General features: G+C 45.0%; 1 protein-coding gene across 1 annotated transcript in view; it reads right to left on the reverse strand.

Annotated features, from left to right (window-relative positions):
- Positions 1–23,292, reverse strand: part of CLUAP1 (clusterin associated protein 1) — a gene marked incomplete in the record, with an annotated part of 220,935 nt that overhangs the window by 13,425 nt on the left and 184,218 nt on the right. The window contains 1 exon segment of the mRNA XM_034783497.1: positions 11,319–11,426. Within this exon segment, the coding sequence (XP_034639388.1) occupies positions 11,319–11,426 (108 nt within the window).

Below are 23,292 nucleotides of genomic sequence, written 5' to 3' on the forward strand. Positions count from 1 at the left end.
GGGCAGTGGGGGTTCAGTCAGGGGCAGGGGTTCTGGGGGAGATCAGGGGACGGGGAGCAGGGGTGGTAGGATGGGGCAGGGGTCCCGGGGGGGGCAGTCAGGGGACAGGGAGCAGGGGTGGTTGGATGGGGCAGGGGTCCCGGGGGGGCAGTCAGGAATGAGAGGCGGGGTTGGATGTGGTGGCGGGGGGCAGTCAGGGGTGGGGGATCTAAGGGTGGTCAGGGGACAAGGAGCAGGGGGGTGGATGGGGCATGAGTCCCAGGGGGGTCATCAGGGGGTGAGAAGCAGGGGGGGTCGGATGGGGATTGGGGGCCGGGCCACACCTGGCTGTTTGGGGAGGCACAGCCTCCCCTAACCGGCCCTCCATACAATTTTGGAAACCCGATGTGGCCCTTAGGCCAAAAAGTTTGCCCGCCCCTGCCCTAGATGCAGGTTTTGGCTTGGGGTGGTGAGATATACCATAATATGGACATGCAAGAGGTAGCTACTAAATGAATAGCTGTTAAAAGACTGGACTCTTCAGGAGAACAAACTGCTGGTGCAGCTATCACAGTGCAATCCTTGTATACAGTGCCTTTAAAACAAAAAGGTTCTCTCTCCATCCCATGCCTGCTGGAACAGAGACAGAGAAAAGGTGGCAAAACAAGAGAAGCCCTGGGTGGGCTGTGCTGGAGTCACTATTTGGAAAGGGAGCCTTTTTTCCTGCTGTAGGGACAGTCTGTATAACATAACCTAGGCTAGACTATGTAGCTCTGGAAGAGCTGCCTCAAACCTACTAGACATACTTGTTTTCTCACATGCTCTATTGTATATTGAATTATAAAATGATAGATGGTCAGGGGCATCTAACGCAGGGGCTTCAGTGGAAGAAAGAAGGGGAAAGACTGTGGGTGTGATTTTTGCTCCTCCTTACATTCATGTAAATCAGGAATAGCTCCATTAAGTCAATGGAGTTACACTTCTGTGACACTGCAGTGGGATGAGAATCAGGCCCTGTGACACATCCTCCGGAGACTGTCTGATCCCGAAGAGGTGAGGACAAGGGTGCTCAATACACTGAGCATTAGCAAAAGTGAGATCTTCCAGGTTACTAGAAGAGTCTCTACAGTGAAGGCAGCACATTTTAAAATTCAGATATTCAAAATCAACTCTGTGTGTGAGCCTCTGTAGGGGGAGTAAGAGGGGCTGATAGAGGACATAAGTACATTTACTCATGTTCCTGAGGAGAGTCTGAAAATAGAGCGCTTGTGTCTGCAGAACGGGGAGAGCTGGCACGTACGGAGGCATATGTCACTTGCAGTTTACTCAGTTCAGCTCAGTTTAGCCTGGGGTTTCAGGGCCTGCTCTGGAGTTTAGTACTCACTGATTTACTCCTGCCACAGAGGTTCACATTGTTTCTAAGTGAATGGAAGTTTGCTGGGTTTACTTACAGACAACGTGAGTTCAGCAGGGACAGGTTGTACAAAGTGATAATTGGGTATAATGCTAGTAATGAACATGCTGTTATTCACTATGTCTCTGGATTCAGACTGACTTGCTCTGTAAAGTATGTAGCCACTGAGCTATTGAAAATTGGAAACGAACATGTATCCACGGTTTCACCTTCAAGAGTCTGCAGTTTTCCCTCTGTGTGTGACGCTTGCTGCAGCTGGCAGTGTAATAACTGTGTACTGTCTACACTGGGGCCACAATCCAGCAGTGGACATGTATTAACCCCCAAGCCTGAGAACAAATGGGTATAAACTGGTCATTAACAAGTATAGGCTTGAAATTCGAAGGTTTCTAACCATCAGAGGAGTGACATTCTAGAACAGCCTTCCAAAAGGGGGCAAAAAACCTAACTTGTTTCAAGACAGGGTTTGATAAGTTTATGGAAGGGAAGGTATGATAAAGTTGCCTACAATGGCATATGGCCCATCAGTGACTGCTACGAGATGGGACACTAGATGGGGAGGGCTCTGAGTTACTATAGAGCAGGCCTGCACAACATGTGGCCCGGGGGCTGCATGCGGCCTGCGTGGGCTCACTGTGTGGCCCATGAGGGGGGTGAGTAGGTGGGCTCACTGTGCAGCCTGTGGGGGGTGAGTAGGCAAGGGGCAGGTGAGCCAGCAGGGGGGCTGAGGAGGCAAGCGGGAGGGCAGTGGTGGGGGGTGAGTAGGTGAGCCGGGGGGGGCTGAGGAGGCGAGCAGCAAGTCGGTGGCTGACCTGTTCTACTGATCTGGTCTGGCTCCCATTCCTTCTCAAAAGGTTGCAGCTGTCTGGAGGCACTTGCCTTCCTCATTCATTCAACAGGGCAATTGATTACAATGTGGGGGGAAGATCTTATTCTACTTCTAGCAAAAAGACATTTTTCTTTTACCTTAATTATACTACCTTAGGGGCCAGCTATAACATATTACCAAGGTTCAATACTGCTGTTTCAGCAGGGCGGCGCTGGGGAAGGATGGCTTTTTTCCACAGGGCAGGCGGCGCTGGGGGGGGGGGGGTGGTTTGGGGGGGGCGGGGGGGCGCGGGGGGGGGGGTTCGGGGGGGTTCGGCCCTCAGCTGTTTTCTTTGGAGTAATATGGCCCTCGCCGCTTTATGAATTGTGCAGGCCTGCTATAGAGGATTCTTTCCCAGGTGTCTGGCTGGTTGGTCTTGACCACATACTCAGGGTCTAACTCAGGGGTGGCCAACCTGAGCCTGAGAAGGAGCCAGAATTTACCAAGGTGCATTGCCAAAGAGCCAGAGTAACATGTCAGCAGCCCCCCGTCAGCTCCCCCCCGCGCCCAGTGTCTCCCACCCACCAGCAGCACTGCTGATCAGCACCTAACCCTCCATCCCTGCACCTCCCCCTGGCTGCAATCAGCTGTTTTGTGGTGTGCAGCAGGCTTTGGGGAGTGGGGGAGGAGTAAGGCACAGCAGACTCAGGGGAAGGAGTGGGGCCGGGGCCTGGGGCAGAGCCCAGGGTTGATCATTGAGCACTGTGTAGAACACTGTAAAGTTGGCGCCTGTAGCTCCAGCTCCGGAGTTGGCGCCTATATAAGGAGCCGCATATTAACCCCTGAAGAGCCACATGTAGCTCTGGAGCCACCCCTGGTCTAACTGATCACCATATTTGGTATCGAGAAGGAATTCCCCCCCCCCCCCCCCCCCCGGTCAGATTGGCACTTGGGGTTTTTTACCTTCCTCTGCAGAGTGGGGTATGGGTCACCTGATGGTTTGAACAAGAGTTAATTGTGGATTCTCTGTATCTTGATGTCTTTAACGACTTCAGTAACTCAGCCAAAGATTATGGGACTATTACAGGAGTGGCTGGGTAAGGTTCTGAGGCCTGCAATGTGCAGGAGGTCAGACTAGGTCATCACGGTTATCTATGATCTGTAATCTCATACATTCTCTATGAGACTTAATTCAGCTGATACAGGCTGCAAGAGGCCCAGGCCAAGATCCTGAACATGATTCTACTGGAGTGCAGATTGGTGGTTGGAAGGAGAAAATGAAATCCCTATTTGAGGAGAGTTTATTTGTGTCTGATTTCAATGTGCAACTCTTTTCCTAGGACACAGCACTCATTGTTCAGCGAGTCGATTGAAAGAAGCTTGGCTTCTTGACACATACACAGGAGGGAAGTAGCTTGGAGTCTACTCTTCCTGGGCAGCATGAACAAGAGTGTTTACTAAGTTCCAGTCAATGTGACAATGGGCAACCCTGCTGAACACCAGATTAGTGCACAGATGTCCTTCGGGATGGAATTTGAAGGCAATGAAATCACACAGGTGTCAGTGAAGGCAGAATTTTTCCGGCAGAACCTATATTACTGTTGATGATGTGTGAGAAGGAGAAAATAATCCAACCCAACTCTCAGATCCCAGGGGGAATTTGCAGGGCTTGCTGTTAGAAACAACCTCCTTTTACTCACAGACTAAGTCCCATTGAACTAGAATCAGTGAGAGATAATAGCAGGGAGCCCCAGGCTGCCATGTGAACAGAACGTAAGAAGAACATAAGAATGGCCATATTGGGTCAGACCAAAGGTCCATCTAGCTCAGGATCCTGTCTTCCGCCAGTGGCCAATGCCAGGTGCTTCAGAGGGAATGAACAGAACAGGTAATTATCAAGTGATCCATCCCCTGTCACCCATTCCCAGAGTCACTTTTCAGAGTAAAACTGCACTTGAAGATGTTCATTAGGGAGCGACTTAGTGTGAAAAAGTCATGGAGGTCAATACCAGTTCAGTAAATTCCTGCTGTAGGCTGTGGGTTGCACTGAAAACAGGTGTGACAGGGACAGAGCTACCCTGTGCTTCATCCACTATGAAATAGCTAGAGGGGTTCTGTCTGCCATGCAAGAGCTGAATACCTTCTATACTTCGGGCAGGCTCTTGGCCTTTCCTCTCTAGTTTTAGCACAGGAACATAATCTAAAGCCTACAGCAATCAGTGAAAGACTCACTGTAATAAGCTTTGAATCAGGGCCTATTCTACACTACCAGGGTCAGACAGTTGGGTTGTATTTCTAGAGTTCAAAACCACTTCTGATTTTAAAGACTTGGCAAGGAATTAGGTTGTGATCTGCAAAGGAGCTGAAAGTAGGTGCCCAAATCCCATTGACTGTCAGGGCAGTTGGACACCTTACTCCCTTAACGTCCTTTGAAGTCCCAGACTAAGTCTGTAACCCTGGTGTCTCTAGTACTTGCGAGAGATGCCCCATTAAAAGAACTGGGCTGTTGTGATTAACTGCACATTTCTCTGTGTTTTCTATGCACTGTGTACAAATATCTTTTAGGTGCAGTTGCATGAAGGAGCTTTCCTAGTCTTTGGTAAATAATGTGAAGAATATGTAAATATGAGATCAGCTGGAACAGAGTCCATTGGCTCCATACTGTGGACTTTAACAAACTGCCTAATGAAATGTTTAAGGAGCCCTTCTGGTCTCTTGGGCAAATGCTACCATTTAAAACAACAGCTTGAGGGTGCATTTACCGAGGGAACTGACTGGAAAGACTCCATGGAGCTCTTTATGAGTCTTGGGTCCAACACTTACGTGCCGTGGTTATAAAAACAATAACCGTCATCCCCTCCAGGGAATGGACGTGCAAAAAAAACAAAACAAAAACCATATGGAGGCTCAGCAGAGTCCAAGTGACAGGTGCCATTTTGTCTCTAACTCAGGCTGTTTGCCCACTTCACCCCATGACAGAGGGGCAGGTCTGCCTCTTGTGCATTTGGCAAAGTACATTCAGTTCCAAGGGTCTGAATCTGAGAGGTGTTGAGCATTTGAAAATCTTGTCAACTTCAACTGGAGGTACAAGTGCTCAGTACCTTTCAGTACCTCAGTACAAGTGATCAGGTCCCAGATGCCACAGTCATTAGCATTCCAAAAGCACACAAATAGTCTCTCAGTATTAGATTTGTGAAAGTAGGTGCAAAATAATAATAATGCGTAGCTCTCATGTAGCACTTTTCATCAGTAGATCTCAAAGCGCTTTACAAAGGTCAATATCTTTATACCCATTTTACACATAGGAAAACTGAGGAACAGAGAGGCTGTTACTTGCCCAAATCATCTGGCAGAGAAAGGAATAGAACGCAGGTCTCCTGAGACCCAGCCCAGTGCTCTATCCACTAAACAATACTGTCGAATGAAAAAACCCTTGACAAATCCTTCAGAGTTGTGTAGTACTCTGAAACCCAAGGATGGTAGGACCATGAAGGAGATACTCTCCTCTGGTTTTCTAGTGGGGTGGGCTCCAATGCATTTGCTTACAACAGGAAGGAAGTTTTACTCCAATATTTCTTGGGAGTTTCTGTGCACACCAATCCTGTGAGGATGGCTTGGAAACATTAAGAAGGAAGATGCCATTCTGTAACAAGCTCTGTGCAGGTAAAAGAAGTCTGCTCACGTAGAGCAGGTTGCAGGACCAGGCCCTAGCATTTTATATGGGACTTAAGTCCAAAGCAGACTGCAAGGAGCTACAGAGGGATCTCACAAGACTGGGTGACTGGGCAACAAAATGGCAGATGAAATTCAATGTTGGTAAATGCAAAGTAATGCACTTAAATAAAAAAAATTCCAACTATACATGTACAGTGATGAGTTCTAAATTAGCTGTTACCACCCAAGAAAGAGATCTTGGAGTCTCTAGGGATAGTTCTCTAAAAATGTCTGCTCAATGTGCAGCAGTGGTCAAAAAGGCTAACAGTATGTTAGGAATTATTAAGAAAAAGATAGAAAATAAGACAGAAAATATCATAATGCTACTATATAAATCCCTCGTGAGCTCACAGCTTGAATACTGTGTCCAGTTCTATTTGCTCCATCTAAAAAAGGATGTAATAGAACTGGAACAGGTTCAGAGAAGGGGAACAAAGATGATAAAGGGTATGGAACGGCTTCCATATGAGGCGAGATTAAAAAGACTGGGACTGTTCATTTTAGAAAAGAGATGCCTAAGTGGTCTATAAAATCATGACTGGTGTGGAAAAAAAGGGAATAGAGAAGTATTACTTACCCTTTCACACAATACCAAAAACAAGGGTCACCCAATGAAATTAATAGGCTGCAGGTTTAATGCAAACAAGAAGTACTTTCTCACACAGCGCACAACTCACCTTTGGAACTCATTGCCCCAGGATGTTATGGTGGCCAAAATTGCAACTGGGTTCAAAAGAGAATTGGATAAATTCATAGAGGATAGGTCCATTAATCGCTATTTGCCAAGATGGTCAGGGATACTGCCCTGTTCTATATATTCCCCCTGAAGCTCTGGTACAGCCCACTGTCAGAGACAGGATACTGGGCAAGATGGACCCTGGTGTGACGCAGCATGGAAGCTTTTATGTGGTGCATAGGGCCTCATGCTGACCTTCTGCACTGGAGTGAATTTCACCCTACAGGGAAAAATGTTCACTGTACATTGCAGCTATACTACGAGAAATCTCCTGATGCCTTTCTAATGTACATGCACTTCCAGAGTCTCCCTTGTTAAGTCTTAGTTTTGGTTTCACAGCTGTGTTTTTCTTTAAGACCCAGAGAGTCTGTAAGAACTGGATTATTATTAAACACCCCAAATAGGATTTTTTTCATGTTTTGAAAAGCAGGAGAAAATCCATTGAAACCTGTGAGAACCTAAACAAGGAACAGACAGCTGTTGTGCATTCCTTATTGAATTCCCCCCACCAGCTTAATGTCCCATCTGTAGTTTCTTCACACCTTAGTGCAGGGGTAGGCAACCTATGGCACGCATGCCGAAGGTGGCACGTGAGCTGATTTTCAGTGGCACTCACACTACCCGGGTCCTGGCCACCGGTCCGGGGGGCTCTGCATTTTAATTTAATTTTAAATGAAGCTTCTTAAACATTTAAAAAACCTTATTTACTTTACATACAACAATAGTTTAATTATATATTATAGACTTATAGAAAGAGACCTTCTAAAAACGTTAAAATGTATTACTGGCACGCGAAACCTTAAATCAGAGTGAATAAATGAAGACTCGGCACACCACTTCTGAAAGGTTGCCGAACCCTGCCTTAGTGAGACTGGAGAGAAGGGAGCATGCTAGAAATTCAGCAGCCAAAGTCTGAATACGGTTGCAAGCTGGGGAAAATGGGAATGAAAGCAGGAATTTTGGAGGAATGATTTCCAGAGAACAGTCTGTCCATTTCACTGCCAGTCCACTCCCGCCCTACTCTGCAGGTCTTGTGCTGCAAGGAAGGTTTCTGAGGGGTCCCAAGTGAGGTATTTCAGTTTTGCAGGGTCTCTCTGTGTAGGGATAGGGCATGGGCAGGATGGGCACCAAGGAGCTGCTTCTCTGCAGATCCTCCACAAAGGGTGGCAAAAGTGCCCATGAAAGCTATTGCAGGAGTTGGGCTAGAGTAGCCTCCACAGAGCAGCTCTGTAACCACTCTGCAGCCTGCCTAGTGGGGGAGAGGATTCCTCCCTTGCACCTCTGCCCAGTGCCCGGTTCAAGTTAGCTGCTGGGCTCTGGATTAGAGCCTTTCATGCACCATCTTCTTAAGCGCAAGTTTAAGTACAAATCTGGGCTAGGGTAGAAATGCCCTTTCCCCACCTTTCAAAAAGGTGCTCACACATGCCACAAAAGCAGTGTCAAAGTGCAGCATACTTTGGTTACATGCTGCTCAACGTGCAATCCCTCCTGAGAAATCTATTGGTAATGAGATTAGGAATGATCCATGCAGTGCAGCCACCCCCACACGTATGCAGAGCTGTTACCAGCAAATCAGACAGTGGACATACACAGACATGTGGACTAGGCTCTCTGATCCCTCCTCCCCATGAACCGCCAGCCAGAATATGTTTCTTAGGTTTGATTGTTATATACTTAGTTTCAAAGGCTCCTGTAAGATGCATTTTGCTTTCTGAATAAAAAGCCTTTTCTCTTCTGCAACATTTCCTTACTCATCCTTGCCAGGACTGTGTTAAACAATGTAGCTTTTCACAAGAATAGATTTTCTCCAAATACACTTGTTAGCTTGTCAGCCAACACAACATTATCACAGCAATCCCACAAGCAGCTGCTGGAATGTTAATATGCTTTAGGAAATCTAGATCTCTTATCCTTTGACTTTGCATTAATAAAGACCATCCTCCCACACCAAAAACCAAACCAGTCTTGGGTTGCTATAGCCTAGGCTGTCAAACCTCATCCCCAAATATAAACACAGAGGTGATATTTCTATAGTTGGGATCTCTTCAATTCCTAGAATAAAGAGCAAGAGCTACTGAATTTTGGGCATGTTCTCCAAGCCATCTGGATAACTGGGCTTCATTAGCATCCTGGATAAAGTTGCTGAGAGAACTGACAGCACTGAATAATGGTTGACTTAATGCAGTCAGGCTTTCTCACGCAGCTCTGTAAACATAGACCATCTCTGTCTGAATCTGTAGCATTTCCATTACTGGGCTATTCCTGAGCACAAACCATCAAGATGTGCCACACTCTGTAATGGTTTTATTACATGAGCCAAGGTTACACTGGAAGCTTGACTAGACTCTGAAGTTATTTCACTTATGACTGAAAATTCAGGTTGGAACCTTAGTCTCCAGAAATGAAGCGACAGATCAGTGCACTACATGTAATCACTGTGCCATCTAATCATCTGATCAGATATGAATAGGCTTCACATTTGTCACTTTGCTATTCAGCCTGTCAGGGGGTAAACAACAGAGAAAATGAAAATGATAGGTATACTCATGAAGTAAGATACTACTCGTTGTGAGATCTGAGTATGTCCCTTGATGTTTTAGGCCAATTACAAGCAGTGTCCTTAGTTGCTGATAATTTGCTTCCTGGTGCGATGTGACATAGCAACAGATGGTGCAATGTTGCTGTGTAGACAAGTAGAGGACAGAGCAGTGAAGAAAGAAATGCGAGGTACAGGAAGGTAAGGAGAGGGTGCAGGCTGAGAGGGATGGCCACTCTTGATTCAGCAAACAGAGAGATCAGATAAATTATTGGAAAGTTCAGAGGAAGATTATGTGTCAGAAGAAGTCTATTAAGTATGGAGGCACAGTAACTATGAAACTGTGGCAAGCGATCTGGGCACTCTGGCAGTGAAGTATCAGAAGATTGGGAATTGCCTACATGAAGCATAACAAATAATACTTTTATTAATAACAAGTCTACAGCCATAGTTATTTGCAGCAGCAAAGCTTTTCCTAGAAAAACCCTACTTACAGCAAAATTCATTGCTTTTAGATGCTGTTTCTTCCTCCCGAAGCTGCTGTTAAGGGCCAATCATTTGACTATAGCTAGCTACCTTGTGCTTTGTTTTGTCTCAGTGTTAACAATTGGAAATTGGCAAAGGCAATCAGCAAAGATGGAAGTAAGTGTAGTATTTAGCTGTATACTGGAGCAGTGACCAAGAGTGAGCTCACATACAGTTTAGGGGTAACCATTCCCATAGCACCAAAACCATGAAGATGCATGCTGGGTCTTTTCTGATAAATTCTGAGCTAAAATTATTTGTGAATATTTGTGTTTCTGGTGGTTTTCGAGAGAGTGAAAATACTTTTATTCAGAATGAAAATCATGGCAAACAGTTTGGGATTAAAATGTTTGAAATGTGCCTGGCTGAGATCCAGGGTCTGGCTCTGCTCGCACATACACCAGCCTAAATCCAAAATAACTCTAGGAAAATTAACAGAGTGATGCTGCAGGAGATGAGAACAGAATTAGGTGTAGACTCGCCAGTTTTTCCAAAAAAACAGGTTCCAGCAGGAGCAGCAGCTGTATGAACTTCCCCACACGGCTCCTTCGCCCCTGGCCCAGAGGTCCACTGCTGCCGGTGAAGAGATAATTCATTGTCTCTGGCTCTTTTAAATACTTGGCCTCTGCTGAAACTGCCCCAAGGTGACAATTAGGTGCTTTTTATTTTTAATGTAGGAACTGAACCGAGAGCATCAGCTCACTTCACACAAGCCACCAAAGCAGCCCTCCGATGGTAACTACTCTGAGTCACTGCTGGTCAGGGCTGTGCTGGAACTAGTATCCTAAAATCTTCAACTCATACGTTATTACAATCACGTGAGCCAACCAGTCCTTCCATACGGGAAACAGTTTGGGTGGCATTGTGAATACAACAAAAGGCCAAGTTTTGAAGCAGCACCTCAGGAGGTTAGTGTAAGGCAGGGATTCTCAAACTTCAGTGCACCGCGACCTCCTTCTGCCAACAAAAATTACTACAAGACCTCAGGAGTGGGGGGTAGGGTGGGACTGAAGCCTGAGCTTCAGCCCCAACACCCTGGAAGGGGAGGCGGGAAGCCAAAGTCAAAGCCCAAGGGCTTCAGCCCCAAGCAGGGGGCCTGTAACCTGAGCCCTGCTGCTCAGGGCTGAAGCCCTCGGGCTTGGGCTTTAGCCCTGGGTCCTAGCAAGTCTAAAAGTCAGCCCTGGTGACCCCATTAAAATGGGGTCCTGACCCATAGTTTGAGAATCACTGGTGTAGGGAATATGTGAATTCACTCTACATCTACTGCGAAAGGAAAGGAAGAGCTCCCCAGTCAGGCATTGGGACCACAGGTCTATGGCTATTTCCGAAGCTATTTCTGAGTCCAGACAAGGTAAAAACACACTGATCTTTTCAGTAAAATTTCCCTTGCCTTGGCTCCCTTGAAAAGACCCCTCTTCTCTGAAGCATTACAGTACCCCTGTCAGTCCAAGAGAATTGAGCAGGGTGCAAGCTCATGAACCCAAACAGGATCTTATACCCAAAGTGTCCCACAAAAAAAAGTATCCAAACCCTGTGCTGAGCAGTCAGGAGGAGCACTTCTAGTATGTCCAATGAAAGAGGGGGAATTAAGGGGAAGTGAGGATACCTTGCATCAGGATCTCCATGGCCGTGCGCTGCTTTATTAGCTGCCTGTCTTCCTCTTCACTATCAGATCCCTCGTCCTCTTGGATCTCTATGTCTGAATCATCATTACCTGTTTAAAACAAAAACACCAACAGCACCGAATTAATGTAATCAGACACAATGCCACAGCAGTTCAACACAGTGGCTGGGTGCAAGGGCATGCTAATGCTCTCTGCTTCTGTTCAGGGATTCCTGGCTCAATGTCTACACTGCAATTAAAAACCTGCGGCTGGCCCGTGCCAGCTGACTCAGGCTTGCAGGGTTTGGGCTAAGGGGCAGTTTAACTGTGGTGTAGACATTCAGGATCAGGCTGGAGTCTGGGCTCTAGGACCCTTTGTGGTGGGAGGTTCCCAGAGCTCGGACTGCAGCCTGAGCCCAAACATCTGCTCCACAATTAAACAGCCCTTTAGCCTGAGTCCCAGGAGCTGAGTCAGCTGGCATTGCCAGGTGTGGGTGTCTGTCTGCAGTGCAGACATACCAAAGGAAACCTACTCTGGCCAGGACTCTATGATGGCGCAATCATGAGTTTCTGGCAATCACCCAAAACAAAAGCAGGACACTGTATGGGTCAGGGTGTAGGGTGTATGGAGGGCTTCTGATTTTTTGCTTTAACTGATGAACATTCATAAAATACCCACAATACAAAAAAGAAAAGAAACAGGTATTTATCCAATAAACACCAGGAAACACCAGAAAGAGTTACTTGTATCTAAGTAGGGTTACCATGTTTCAGGTTCCCCCAAAAGATGATACTGCTGGCAGGGGCAGGGGGGAGCTGGAGAGGAGTACAGTTGAGGGGTGCTGGAGGGGTTTGTGTGTACTGGGAGATATTTGGGAGGTGTTGGAGGGGGAATTTGGCAGATGCTGGAGGTGTGTGTGTATACTGGGGTGTATTTGGGGGGTGCTGAATGGGGCATGACTATACTGGGAGGAGTACCTGGGGGGTGCTAGAGGAGGTACCTGGGGACTCACTCTTGAGGTGGGGGGGGGTAGTGTCGCTCCCTATCATGATGGCAGGGCAGCTGGTGCAGACCTGGGATGCAGCAACAGCTGTCAGTCAGCATCTCCCTGTGGGGCTCCCCCCCTCCCCGGGGCTGGGAGCCAGGGCTTGGGTGGGCAGGATCCTGCAGCTGTGAGGGACCAATCAGATGTGGATGCAGGGAAGGGACCAATTGGGACTCTTTCTGAGCTGCAACGTCTGCTCCACAAAAACCCTGACGTTGCCTCTTATTTGAAAAATCCACCCAGACACAGGGCGGAGGATCAAAAAAGAGGCAACGTCCAGGAAAACCTAGACATATGGTAACTCTAATCTAAGGGTCTGTCTACATGGAGTAGTAATGCGGATTATGGGGATGTGATCTCTAAAGCACGCTACTGTGTGCACATTAATTGGTCCCTGCTGGTGCGCACTAAAGGTTTCCTTGCATTCATTAACATAGTACTACACTAAAAAAAACACACAGTACTATGTTAAAGCGAACTAGGAACCACTACAAAAAGTTTATTCATTACAGAATATACCAAAGCAATGAGTAATTACTCATTATGCTATACACAAAGAGAAAGTTCCCAATTCCCCCACCCCCCATTTTGGACATCTACATAAAACTCAAAAATTTCTAAAAATAACCCCCCCAAATGAAATGAATAATCCTCAAACATCAGAAGTTCTAGGTATATGGAACCAGAGCTCTCCCTGCTGCATTGCGGGGGGGGGAACAGCCAACCTCCTAGCTCCCCAAGAAGAAGGCACTATTACCAAGAACGGTTATCAAAGACATTGAGATGAACAGGAAGTACCATATAAAAGCCTTGAGACAAGATAATATTACTAAGGCAATATTCTAAATATACTCTCTGGGTATGAATCTTATCAGTGTACAGTCAGAGCGTACTATTTTAGCAGCTGATTATAGAATAAAAATCTGATAAAAGGTTTTGCAAAGCATGAACTTAAGTTTCCTACTACCTCAGTCTGACATGAGCGATAAAAAAGACATTTAATAATGGATCAGAACAACACACTGTAATATCCTCAGGTTATTGAAAATAGTGCTGTGTGAACCCCAATATGTTTGGAGGAATAGGGCAGTTCCCCACAGTTCAGATACTTCTCTACATACTTAGAGATTTCCATTTTCCACCACTCTATTTTTCCCAGCCCAATCAGTTCTTCCCTCAGTCCCCGATTCCCTCTCCCCAATCTGCCATGTGAACCCGAACAGGCTCTCTTGCATCCCAAATAGATCATCAGTATCCAACTCCTTCTGTCCAATCCTTGATAAGATCCCTGACCCCAGCCCCCAATAGGCTTGCTACCTTTCATGATATTCCACAAGGAAGTGAGTCACAGGTTGGTCAGCTGTTCTGATCACATCTTTCACGCTCCAGGGATTCCCTTAGGTCAGCTAGAGCTAAGCGGAAATTCAATTTCAAACAGGTGTTGAGCCACATTCTGGCTTACACCTGAGACTTTGTTTAACCTGCATAATAATTCAAATACCTGTTGGAAGCTGCATAATTAGAAACTCCACTTTGTTTTATCCCTGACATGGCTGACTCAGACACTTTTCACTCCCGCATAGCCTATTCTTATGGTGACCCAGCAGGGGTTAAGAGGTGGGTGGGGGGTTAGAAAAAGGCTCCATTTCCTTTAAGTCCCTTCCCATGACATCATCTTCTTCTTTCCTCTTTCTTTTGGCCAATTCATATCATCCTCTTGTGCACCTGCAATGGACCCCACCCCTCTCTCACCTACCAAATGCCTCTCCTCACTCAGGACTGGCAGGCTGCTTGTTTGAAGCCTGACTTCTAGTTCCTGGGGAGGCTACTTGTTTCACTGTTCATTGCGATTTATGGGCCACATCCTTAGCTTGTGTAAACTGATGTAGCTCTGTTGACTTAAATGGAGCTATCCCATTTACACCACCTGATGATCTGGCCCCATTTTAAAACTGTCATTTTGTCAACAAACATTACCTGCAGGCAGAAGAGAATACTTATGCTAACCTTCTCAGTCAACAGTACCGGCACAAAGCCCAGAGCACTCAGAATAAGGGTTTAGCCTGTGCAGTGTGCAATTTAGAAACAAAAACAAATTAATCATTTTGGAGAAGATAAGCAAACCTTTTCAGGGTAGATTTAATTACCAAAATGTCATTCTAGAAAATGGATACGTCCTCATTTAATTATGATTAGTGGGAAACTGACATTCCCTTACAACTTCTAATTACAGGTAAATGTATAAATGCTAGCCTGTTTTTATCATAATTGTATGATCATATTACCAAGTTACTGAGAAAATATAAAAGAAGAGAGGCACTTGAGACATTGTTTGGTGAGGTTATGGAATTGATTAACAATATTTAGAATTTATATTTGCCGTAACAGCCATGTGAGGCCATCATTTACTGCACTGTCTATTACTGAGTTTGAACCAAATACCATTTCCATTTATTCAATATTCATTAGAGTCAGATTTTATTCAGCCCTAGTTTATGCAAACACCTTAGTAAGGGCTCAGTAAAAACTAAGTAAGGGTCTCAGGATCTGGTGCTCTACATACAATACAGGGTACAAATACCTCATCTACAATGGTTCATGCAGCTGCTATTAAATGCCAGTTGTTTGCTTCTAGTTTGTTTTTTTAAGAGGCAACTCTTATCTTTCAATTTTTGAAAATGCTGTGTGTTAATTTGGTGCTCCTGAAGTCTAGTAGCACTGGCCAGAGTCAAGGACAGTGCAGATAGTCACTGTATACGTTCTGCCAAAGCACCTTCATTGTGACCTCCACTTAACACACCATATGCTTCAAATCCAGTGCTCTTCTCAGCAGACTGCCAACTGTACCAAACTGTGTGACAGTTTGGTGATACAGACTAATATAATTGTAAGCACAAGTGCTTTACTAGTAGCAACTCAAAGTGAGAACTCTAGCCAGCTGTACTTCTGGTGGAGTGAGACCTACAGTATTAACTCTTCAAGTGCCTTCTGGCGCACAACCAACAAAAAAGCAAAGTAATGACCTACTGATCCCCTGCCAGGTAGGACTCATTGCTATTGGAGATATGCATCCGAAGAAGTGGGCTGTAGTCCACGAAAGCTTATGCTCTAATAAATTTGTTAGTCTCTAAGGTGTCACAAGTACTCCTGTTCTTCTTTTTGCTATTGGAGTGCGGCTCCTTAATTTTACATTTCATTTTTTTTTACAAGCCTTTTAAAATTTTTTTGTCGTAATGTATACAATGTATCCTTCCTCTAGGAAAAAACAATTTCTGGATGAAGAGTAAGCAAAAAAGGAAGGGAAAACATGATTCAAACCTTTCCCCATCTACTGTCTATTGCAGGAGTGGGCAAACTTTTTGGCCTGAGGGCCACATCTGGTTATAGAAATTGTATGGTGGGCCATGAATGCTCACAAAATTGGGGGCTGGGATGTGGGGAAAGGGGGAGGGCTCCAGCTGAGGAGGCGGGCTCTGGGGTGTGGCTGGGGATGAGGGATTTGGGGTGCAGGAGGGTGTTCCAGGGTGGGACTGAGGGGTTTGGAGGGCGAGAGGGGGATCAGGGCTCGGGTGCAGGGGGGGTTGAGGGCTCTGGCTGGGGGTGCAGGCTCTGGGGTGGGGCTAGGGATGCAGGGTTTGGGGTGCAGGAGGGTGCTCCAGGCTGGGGTAGGGGGCTGGGGTGCAGGAGGGGTTGAGGGCTCTGGCTGGGGGTGCAGGCTCTAAGTTGGGGCTGGGGATGAGGGGTTCAGGGTGCAGGAGGGTGTTCCGTGCTGGGACTGAGTGGTTTGGAGGGCAGGAGGAGGATCAGAGATGGGGCAGGGGATTGGGGTACAGGACGGGCTTAAGGGTGCAGCTCCGGGTGGTGCTTACCTCAAGTAGCTCCTGGAAGCAACGGCATGTCCCCCCTCTGGCTCTTATGCGGAGGTGTGGTGCTGGCCAGGCAGCTCTGTGCGTTGCTCCATCTGCAGGCGCCACCCCTGCAGCTCCCATTGGCCGTGGTTCCCGGCCAATGGGAGGTGTGGGGGCAGCGCTTGGGACGGGGGCAGCATGCAGAGCCCCCTGGCTGCCCCTACATGTAGGAGCTGGAGGGGAGACATGCCGCTGCTTCCAGGAGCCGTGCAGAAAGCCCCGACCCTCCTACCTGGCTGGAGTGCTGGAGTGGGGCAAACCCTTAACCCCGCTCCCTGGCAGGAGCTCGAGGGCTGTATTAAAACTTCTGACAGGCCGGACGTGGCTTGAGGGCTGTAGTTTGCCCACCCCTGGTCTAATGCATTCAGAAACACTATTTGCAAACCATCCCCCTTTTCTGGACTACTGAACCCTTTCTGCCCCTTCAATATCCCCCCTGTTCCTCCAGCAGTGGCTTGTGGCCTAACAGCCACTTTTGACCCATTTTCATTTGTAAAAATGAAATTGAGACTATCAAACAATTCCCACTGAGCTTTTCTGATAGAAAGTGCGTTTGGTCCTTGAATCCCAGGGTGAATGCTGTTGTAGGAACAGCTAAGACAGTGACTGCAGAGATGGTAAGTGGCTGGATATCTCTAAGCTGCTTCTGAAATGGCAAGTTCTTTGTGGGGAGAAGAGAGTCTAAATCTTAGTTTTTCTCCTCCAGCTCCTTCCTTTCTTCAGTCCCAACTGCTTTCTTTGGCCCCCCTCAATCCCTCCTCACACATACTGTCTCTCTTCGCCTTGTCCCCCATTGACTTTTCCTCCCCCACTCACTTAAATGGGTGTAGGGGGTCTTTAAAATGTTTTTCAGTGATGAAATCTCAGCTTTCTGCCATTCAGAGTCAGTTAATGTGGTTAATTAGAATGTGGTTTGGACCATATTCTAGAGAATTTTTCAAAGCACACTGGGCAATGAAAGTCAATGGGAGGTGAGCACCTTGCTTTCATTTGTGCCTTTCAAAATCTCACCCCTAATTTCCAATAGCAATTAAAGATGAAACCATCCATCAAGTGAACTATCAGTACATTAACCACCGCATCGCTTACCCCATTGAGCAGCAACTTTTAAACAATTTTTGTCATGAATATATAGCAAGATAGTGAATTGTTTCTTTAAACTGTCTGACGGGCATTTGGATTTGTGCGTTATAACAACAAAAACAAGGTTCATGCTAAAACCAAAGGATCCCAGCAAGGGAGCTCTCTCTTTATATATGAGCAACCGCTTGATGAACTGGAAAATGGGGATTACAGACACAAACTCAATAACACATAATGGGGTCTATGTCTCCAAAGCTCTTGCCCACCACTCTGAAAGAAAGCCCAGCACGTTTTCCCTTTAATTAAAAAACTACTGCTATCATCTATGGTATATAGCTCATCCTACTCAAATTGAAATAAACTATCACTCACACCTCTGCTCTGTCTTGTACACAATCCTCTGAGTTATTAGCAACAAACTAGAACTTGTGCTAGACTGTGGTACAAAGGAATCAAAAACAGAGACATGTCTTATTATTGCAAATTAATTTTTAAAATACATAGTGACAGCAAGCTGTGTAAGCTTTCCTTAATGGGATTAAATCAGCACACTCTTCCGCTGTCCCTGCAAGTCGTCACCTTTTTTATCTCCTGTTCCACAGACGCTGGCGCCTCCTTCTGTCACGTATACCCAAAGTGTGTGGGTGTCAGAGCAATATGCCCGATATCCAAAATGAGGACAAAATTCAATAACAGATTAAATTAATACCATTTTCGGGAAGAAATTGATTACAGGTCTTAAATCCAGGAGGAGTCACAAACTAGTGCAAGTTGCAATGTACTGGTTCGAAGGAGCATGGAATATCCATTAATGGGAAAGTTTAGATTTCATTTTTTGGTATTGGGGGAAAGCAATGAGTGCAATACACCATACTAGTTCAGATTCACAGACTGACATAAGGAGTATCGTACATGTTCTAATATAGCTGGTACATGGTTGAAATAAAGATAATCTGGTTTTTAACGATGGATGTTTAATGCAGGGATTTGGAGCAATCAAAGTTTTGAATTGCTCCCCTCCGGCTCTGCTCCAGCTCCGGGCAAAAACCTTCTGGTCCGTGCTCCAGCTCCGGGCTCCGCTCCAAAGCCCTGGTTTAATGAACATTCAGTAATTCAGGGGTGCTCAACCTAGGTCATCACTGGCAGCTTGCCAGGAGCTCAAGGGGGCAGTCAGCAGATCCCCTCATCTTTAATACATATGTGATCCACAGAGCCTAGACATCCCATAAGACTGTTCAGACCAAGAGGGGCCATTTTATGTTGGCACTTGTTTTAACTATTAAAGAAATCAAAGGACATAAGAACATAAGAATGGCCATACTGGGTCAGACCAAAGGTCCATCTAGCCCAGTATCCTGTCTGCTGACAGTGGCCAATGCCAGGTGCCCCAGAGGGAGTGACCCTAACAGGTAATGATCAAGTGATCTCTCTCCTGCCATCCATCTCCACCCTCTGACAAACAGAGGCTAGAGACACCACTCCTTACCCATCCTGGCTAACAGCCATTAACGGACTTATCCTCCATGAATTTATCTAGCCCACAGCCAACCTTCTAATAACAGAAAGTGTTCCACATTTTGGCCCACATCATCAAAGGTGTTTAGGCTCCTAACTCCCATTGACTACATACCTATCACAAGCTGGGCCTTTGTTGTTACTTGCTACAATGCAATACTTGTAGGTTCACCCTGAGAGAGAATAGGATGGACTTTCTGGAGCTTCAGCTCTTTTCCTACATAGCTTTCAGTAAAACGGCACCAGTTTCCTAGTTTCAATTAAACCAGCTCAGCCAGAACACCCACATATTGGTTTGAGTTGAAATATTGTTTTCAGCAGATGCATTATTGGTTCTCACACATACATATTGGCTTCAGAAAAAAGTCTGGTAGACAGGTTGATTTAATAGCCACATGTAAATTATTTCTTTTCAGTTAATTCATAGTGCTTGGAAGAAAAACAGCATAATTTAAGACTGACAGTGATTTCATTACAGATTCATTAGCTAGTATAAATATTTTGCTAAAAGTATCCAATTGTAAACCAAAATGGTACTGGAGCGTGAACATTGAGACTCATTTAAATTAAAGGCACTGGGTTTAGTGATAAACTTTAGGATCAATTATGTTATTTAGCATTAACATGTTTAATTCCATGATAAAATCAGAGCTTTGAGAACACATGGATTGGATCCATAACAATTATTGGATTCCCTAAGATGCTGTTTTCTGCACTTGGTAAAAACACACTATGGGAAAATCAAACTGGCAGTTTATAAGTACTTGATCTAAAAAATAAAATCTAATTCAATTCAGTGAAACTTTAAATCAAACAAGAAAGACAAGACCATATTTTTCTTTAAAAAAATGTATGTTGGGATTTTTAAAGGGACTCAAGAGAGTCAGCAGCCCAACTTTCATCTGTGATGCCCCAATCCTGCAAGACTCACACATGTGTACTCTCATTAAACTCAATGGAGCCACTCATGTGTCAACTTACATACCTAAGTATTTACACGACTGATACCTAGGAGCAGTAGAACCTCAATAAGTCACATATCTTATAAGTCACACAGAACATTTCAATCTCTCTTCCCACTTCCCTGAAAGATTTCATCACCAGTATTGAGGGCTGATATTCCAGAGGGGATGAGCACTTGCAGCTTCTATTGACTTTAATGGGAATTAAGGTATGCAGCCACCGAAAAAATTCAGGCCATAAGATGTCATTATTTTTACAAACTATATCACAAAACACAGACTGGTATATTGTGAAGTATGACCATAAAGTATCCATCTGTCTAGCTCCTCGAGGTAGTTCTATACTACCTATTACTGTACTTTCTAAGTACCAAGTTTAAACTAGGAAAAAGCACAAATTTTTAACAGTGAGGATAATTAACCATTGAAAGAACTTCCTAAGGGAAGTGGGGGATTCTCATCACACAAAGTCTTTCTAGAGCATTCTCAAAGATCTGCTCAAGCTCAAGGAGAACTTGTGGATTTGATGCAGGAATTATTGGGTAAAATTCTCTGGCCTGCATTATGCAGGAGGTCAGACTAGATGGTCATATATAAGAGTCCCTTCTGGTTTTAATATCTATGCAGCTATAAAAGTACCACTAAATTATTCCAATTAATATGCCGTTGTTATAATAAATGAACAAAATATATGATGATTATTTTTTTTCATTCGTTTGTGCTGTTTGTTCACAAACTGCCTGGTCTTGTGATGGGTTGAATATCTGCTGTAAGGTGTTCGGTGCCCTTAACCCTAGGTGCTGACTTCTATTTTTCCCTGGGGGTGCTCCACCCCCGCTCCACCCTGAGGCCCTGCCCCCACTTCACCCCTTCCCAAGGCCTCACTCTTGTTCCACCTCTTCCCATCCCACTCTGCCCCCTTCCCTGAGGCCTTGCCCTCATACCAAACCCTTCCCTGAGGCCCCCGCCCACCCAGCGCTTGCAGCTCTCCACCTTCCCCCAAGTGCCTTCCCCAGCTGCTGAACAGCTGATAAGCAGCCCCGCCGAACAGCTGATCTGCAGAGCTGCCGAACAGCTGATTGGCAGTGCCACCAAACAGCTGCGGCTGGTGGGTGCTGAGCATCCACTATTTTTTCCTGTGGGTGCTAGAGCCCCAGAGCACCCACGAAGTCGGCATCGATGCCCTTAACATTCTCTGTGTGAGGGTGCTCAGCACCTCGCTCATTTCAAAGTTAAATAATTTGCAATGGGTTTCCAAGTCCTTAGTGGGAATCCATGAGTGAATAATTAGAACACCTCAAACATGACATTTGTTATGTGATTGTGTTTCTGGGTAATCAGTTCATACAATCATAGCACTGTAGGGCTGGAAGGGACCTTGAGAAGTCAACAAGTCCAGCCCCCTGCACTGAGGCAGGACCAAGTAAACCTAGACTATCCCTAACAGGTGTTTGTCCAGCTTGTTTTTAAAAGCTTACAAAGATGGGGACTCCACAACCTCCCTTGGAAGCCTATGCCAGAGCTTAACAGTCCTTATAGTCAGAAAGTGTTTCCTAATATTTAACTTAAGTCCCCCTTGCTGCATATTAAAACCAGTACTTCCTGTCCTACCTTCAGTGGACAGGGAGAACTGATCACTATCCTCTTTATAACAGTCCCTAGCATATCTGAAAAGTGTTATCAGGTCCCTCCTCAGTCTTTTTTCCCTCAAGACTAAATATGCTAAGTTTTTTCAATCTTTCCTCATAAGTCAGGTTTTCTCAAACTTTTATCACTTTTGTTGCTTGTCTCTGGACTCTTTCCAAGTTGTCCACGCCCTTCTTAAATTGTCGTGCCCAGAATTGGATGCAGTACACCAGCTGGGGCCTCACCAGTGCCGAATATATTGAGACAATTATCTCCTATGACTCACATACAACACTACTGGTAAAACATCCCAGAATCATATTAGCGTTTTTTGCAGCTGCATCACATTGAAAACTGATATTCAGTTGTGGTCCACTATAACCCCCACATCTTTTTCAGCAATACTACCACCTAGACAGTTATTCCTCATTTTGTAATTGTGCAGTTGATTTTTGCTTCCTATGTGTAGAACTTTGCACTTGTCTTTAATGAATTTCATCTTGTTGATTTCAGACCAGTCAAGGTCCTTTTGAATTCTAATCCTGGCCTCCAAAGTGCTTGCAACCTGTCTTAGTTTGGTGTCATCTGCAGATTTTATAAGCATCCTCTCCACTCTATTATCCAAATCATAATGAAAATGTTGAATAATACCATACACAGGACTGATTGCACAGGATCTCACTAGATACATTCTCCCAATTTGACAGCAAGCCATTGATAACTATTCTTTGAGTACAGTCTTTCAACCAGTTGTGCTCCCACCTTATAGTAAATTCATCTAGACCTCATTTCCCTAGTTTGCTTATGAGAATGTCATGCAGAACTGTGTAAAAAGCCTTTCTAAAATCAAAGTATATCACATCTACTGCTTCCCCCCATCCACTACATCAGTAATCCTATCAAAGAAGGAAATTAAGTTGGTTTGGCATGATTTGTTCATGCTGACTATTCCTTATATCCTCCAAGTGCTTACAAATAAATTGTTTAATAACACTGGTCTACAATTTTTGAGAAGTCGTCTGCTTCAGAGATAAAATGTGCTATTTATTATGTATTTTGATGTGCTGAATTCAAATATGATAATTAAAACAACGGATTGGCTACTGTTTCTAAGATATTTAAGTTTTTACATTTACAATGTAATGTCTATGTATATTATATAGATAGTAGAATTTTAATCATAAATTGTAAACCTAGGTCTTTTCATGTGTTTATGGTTGCTTTACATGATAATATTTCACCTATCCTGTTTATGTAACACTTTAAAAATCAGCAAAAGGGTTATATAAATAAAATTGATTATGAAACAAAAGGCAAAAAACTATTATGTACATAGTTTAGTCCTATTCAGTGTCTACTCGGCGCTTCTTGGCTTGTCTCGTGTATTCATTAAATGGAGCATCTCTTGTCACTGTCCAGCAATAGTCTGCAAGCATTGATGGCCTCCATTTGCCCTGATAGCGTTTCTCCATTGCTGTAATGTCCTGGTGAAATCGCTTGCTGTGCTCATCGCTCACTGCTCTGCAGTTGGGTGGAAAAAAATCTAGATGAGAGTGCAAAAAATGTATCTTTAGTGACATGTTGCAACTAAGGCTTTTGTATGCCTTGAGGAGGTTTTCCACCAACAACCTGTAGTTATCTGCCTTGTTGTTTCCGAGAAAATGTATTGCCACTAACTGGAAGGCTTTCCATGCCATCTTTTCCTTGCCACGCAGTGCATGGTCAAATGCATCATCTCGAAGAAGTTCACGAATCTGAGGACCAACAAAGACACCTTCCTTTATCTTAGTTTCACTTAACCTTGGAAATTTTCCATGGAGGTACTTGAAAGCTGCTT

Source organism: Trachemys scripta, chromosome 10 (assembly GCF_013100865.1).
Source record: "Trachemys scripta elegans isolate TJP31775 chromosome 10, CAS_Tse_1.0, whole genome shotgun sequence".
In the NCBI taxonomy this organism is placed as follows: Eukaryota; Metazoa; Chordata; order Testudines; family Emydidae; genus Trachemys; species Trachemys scripta.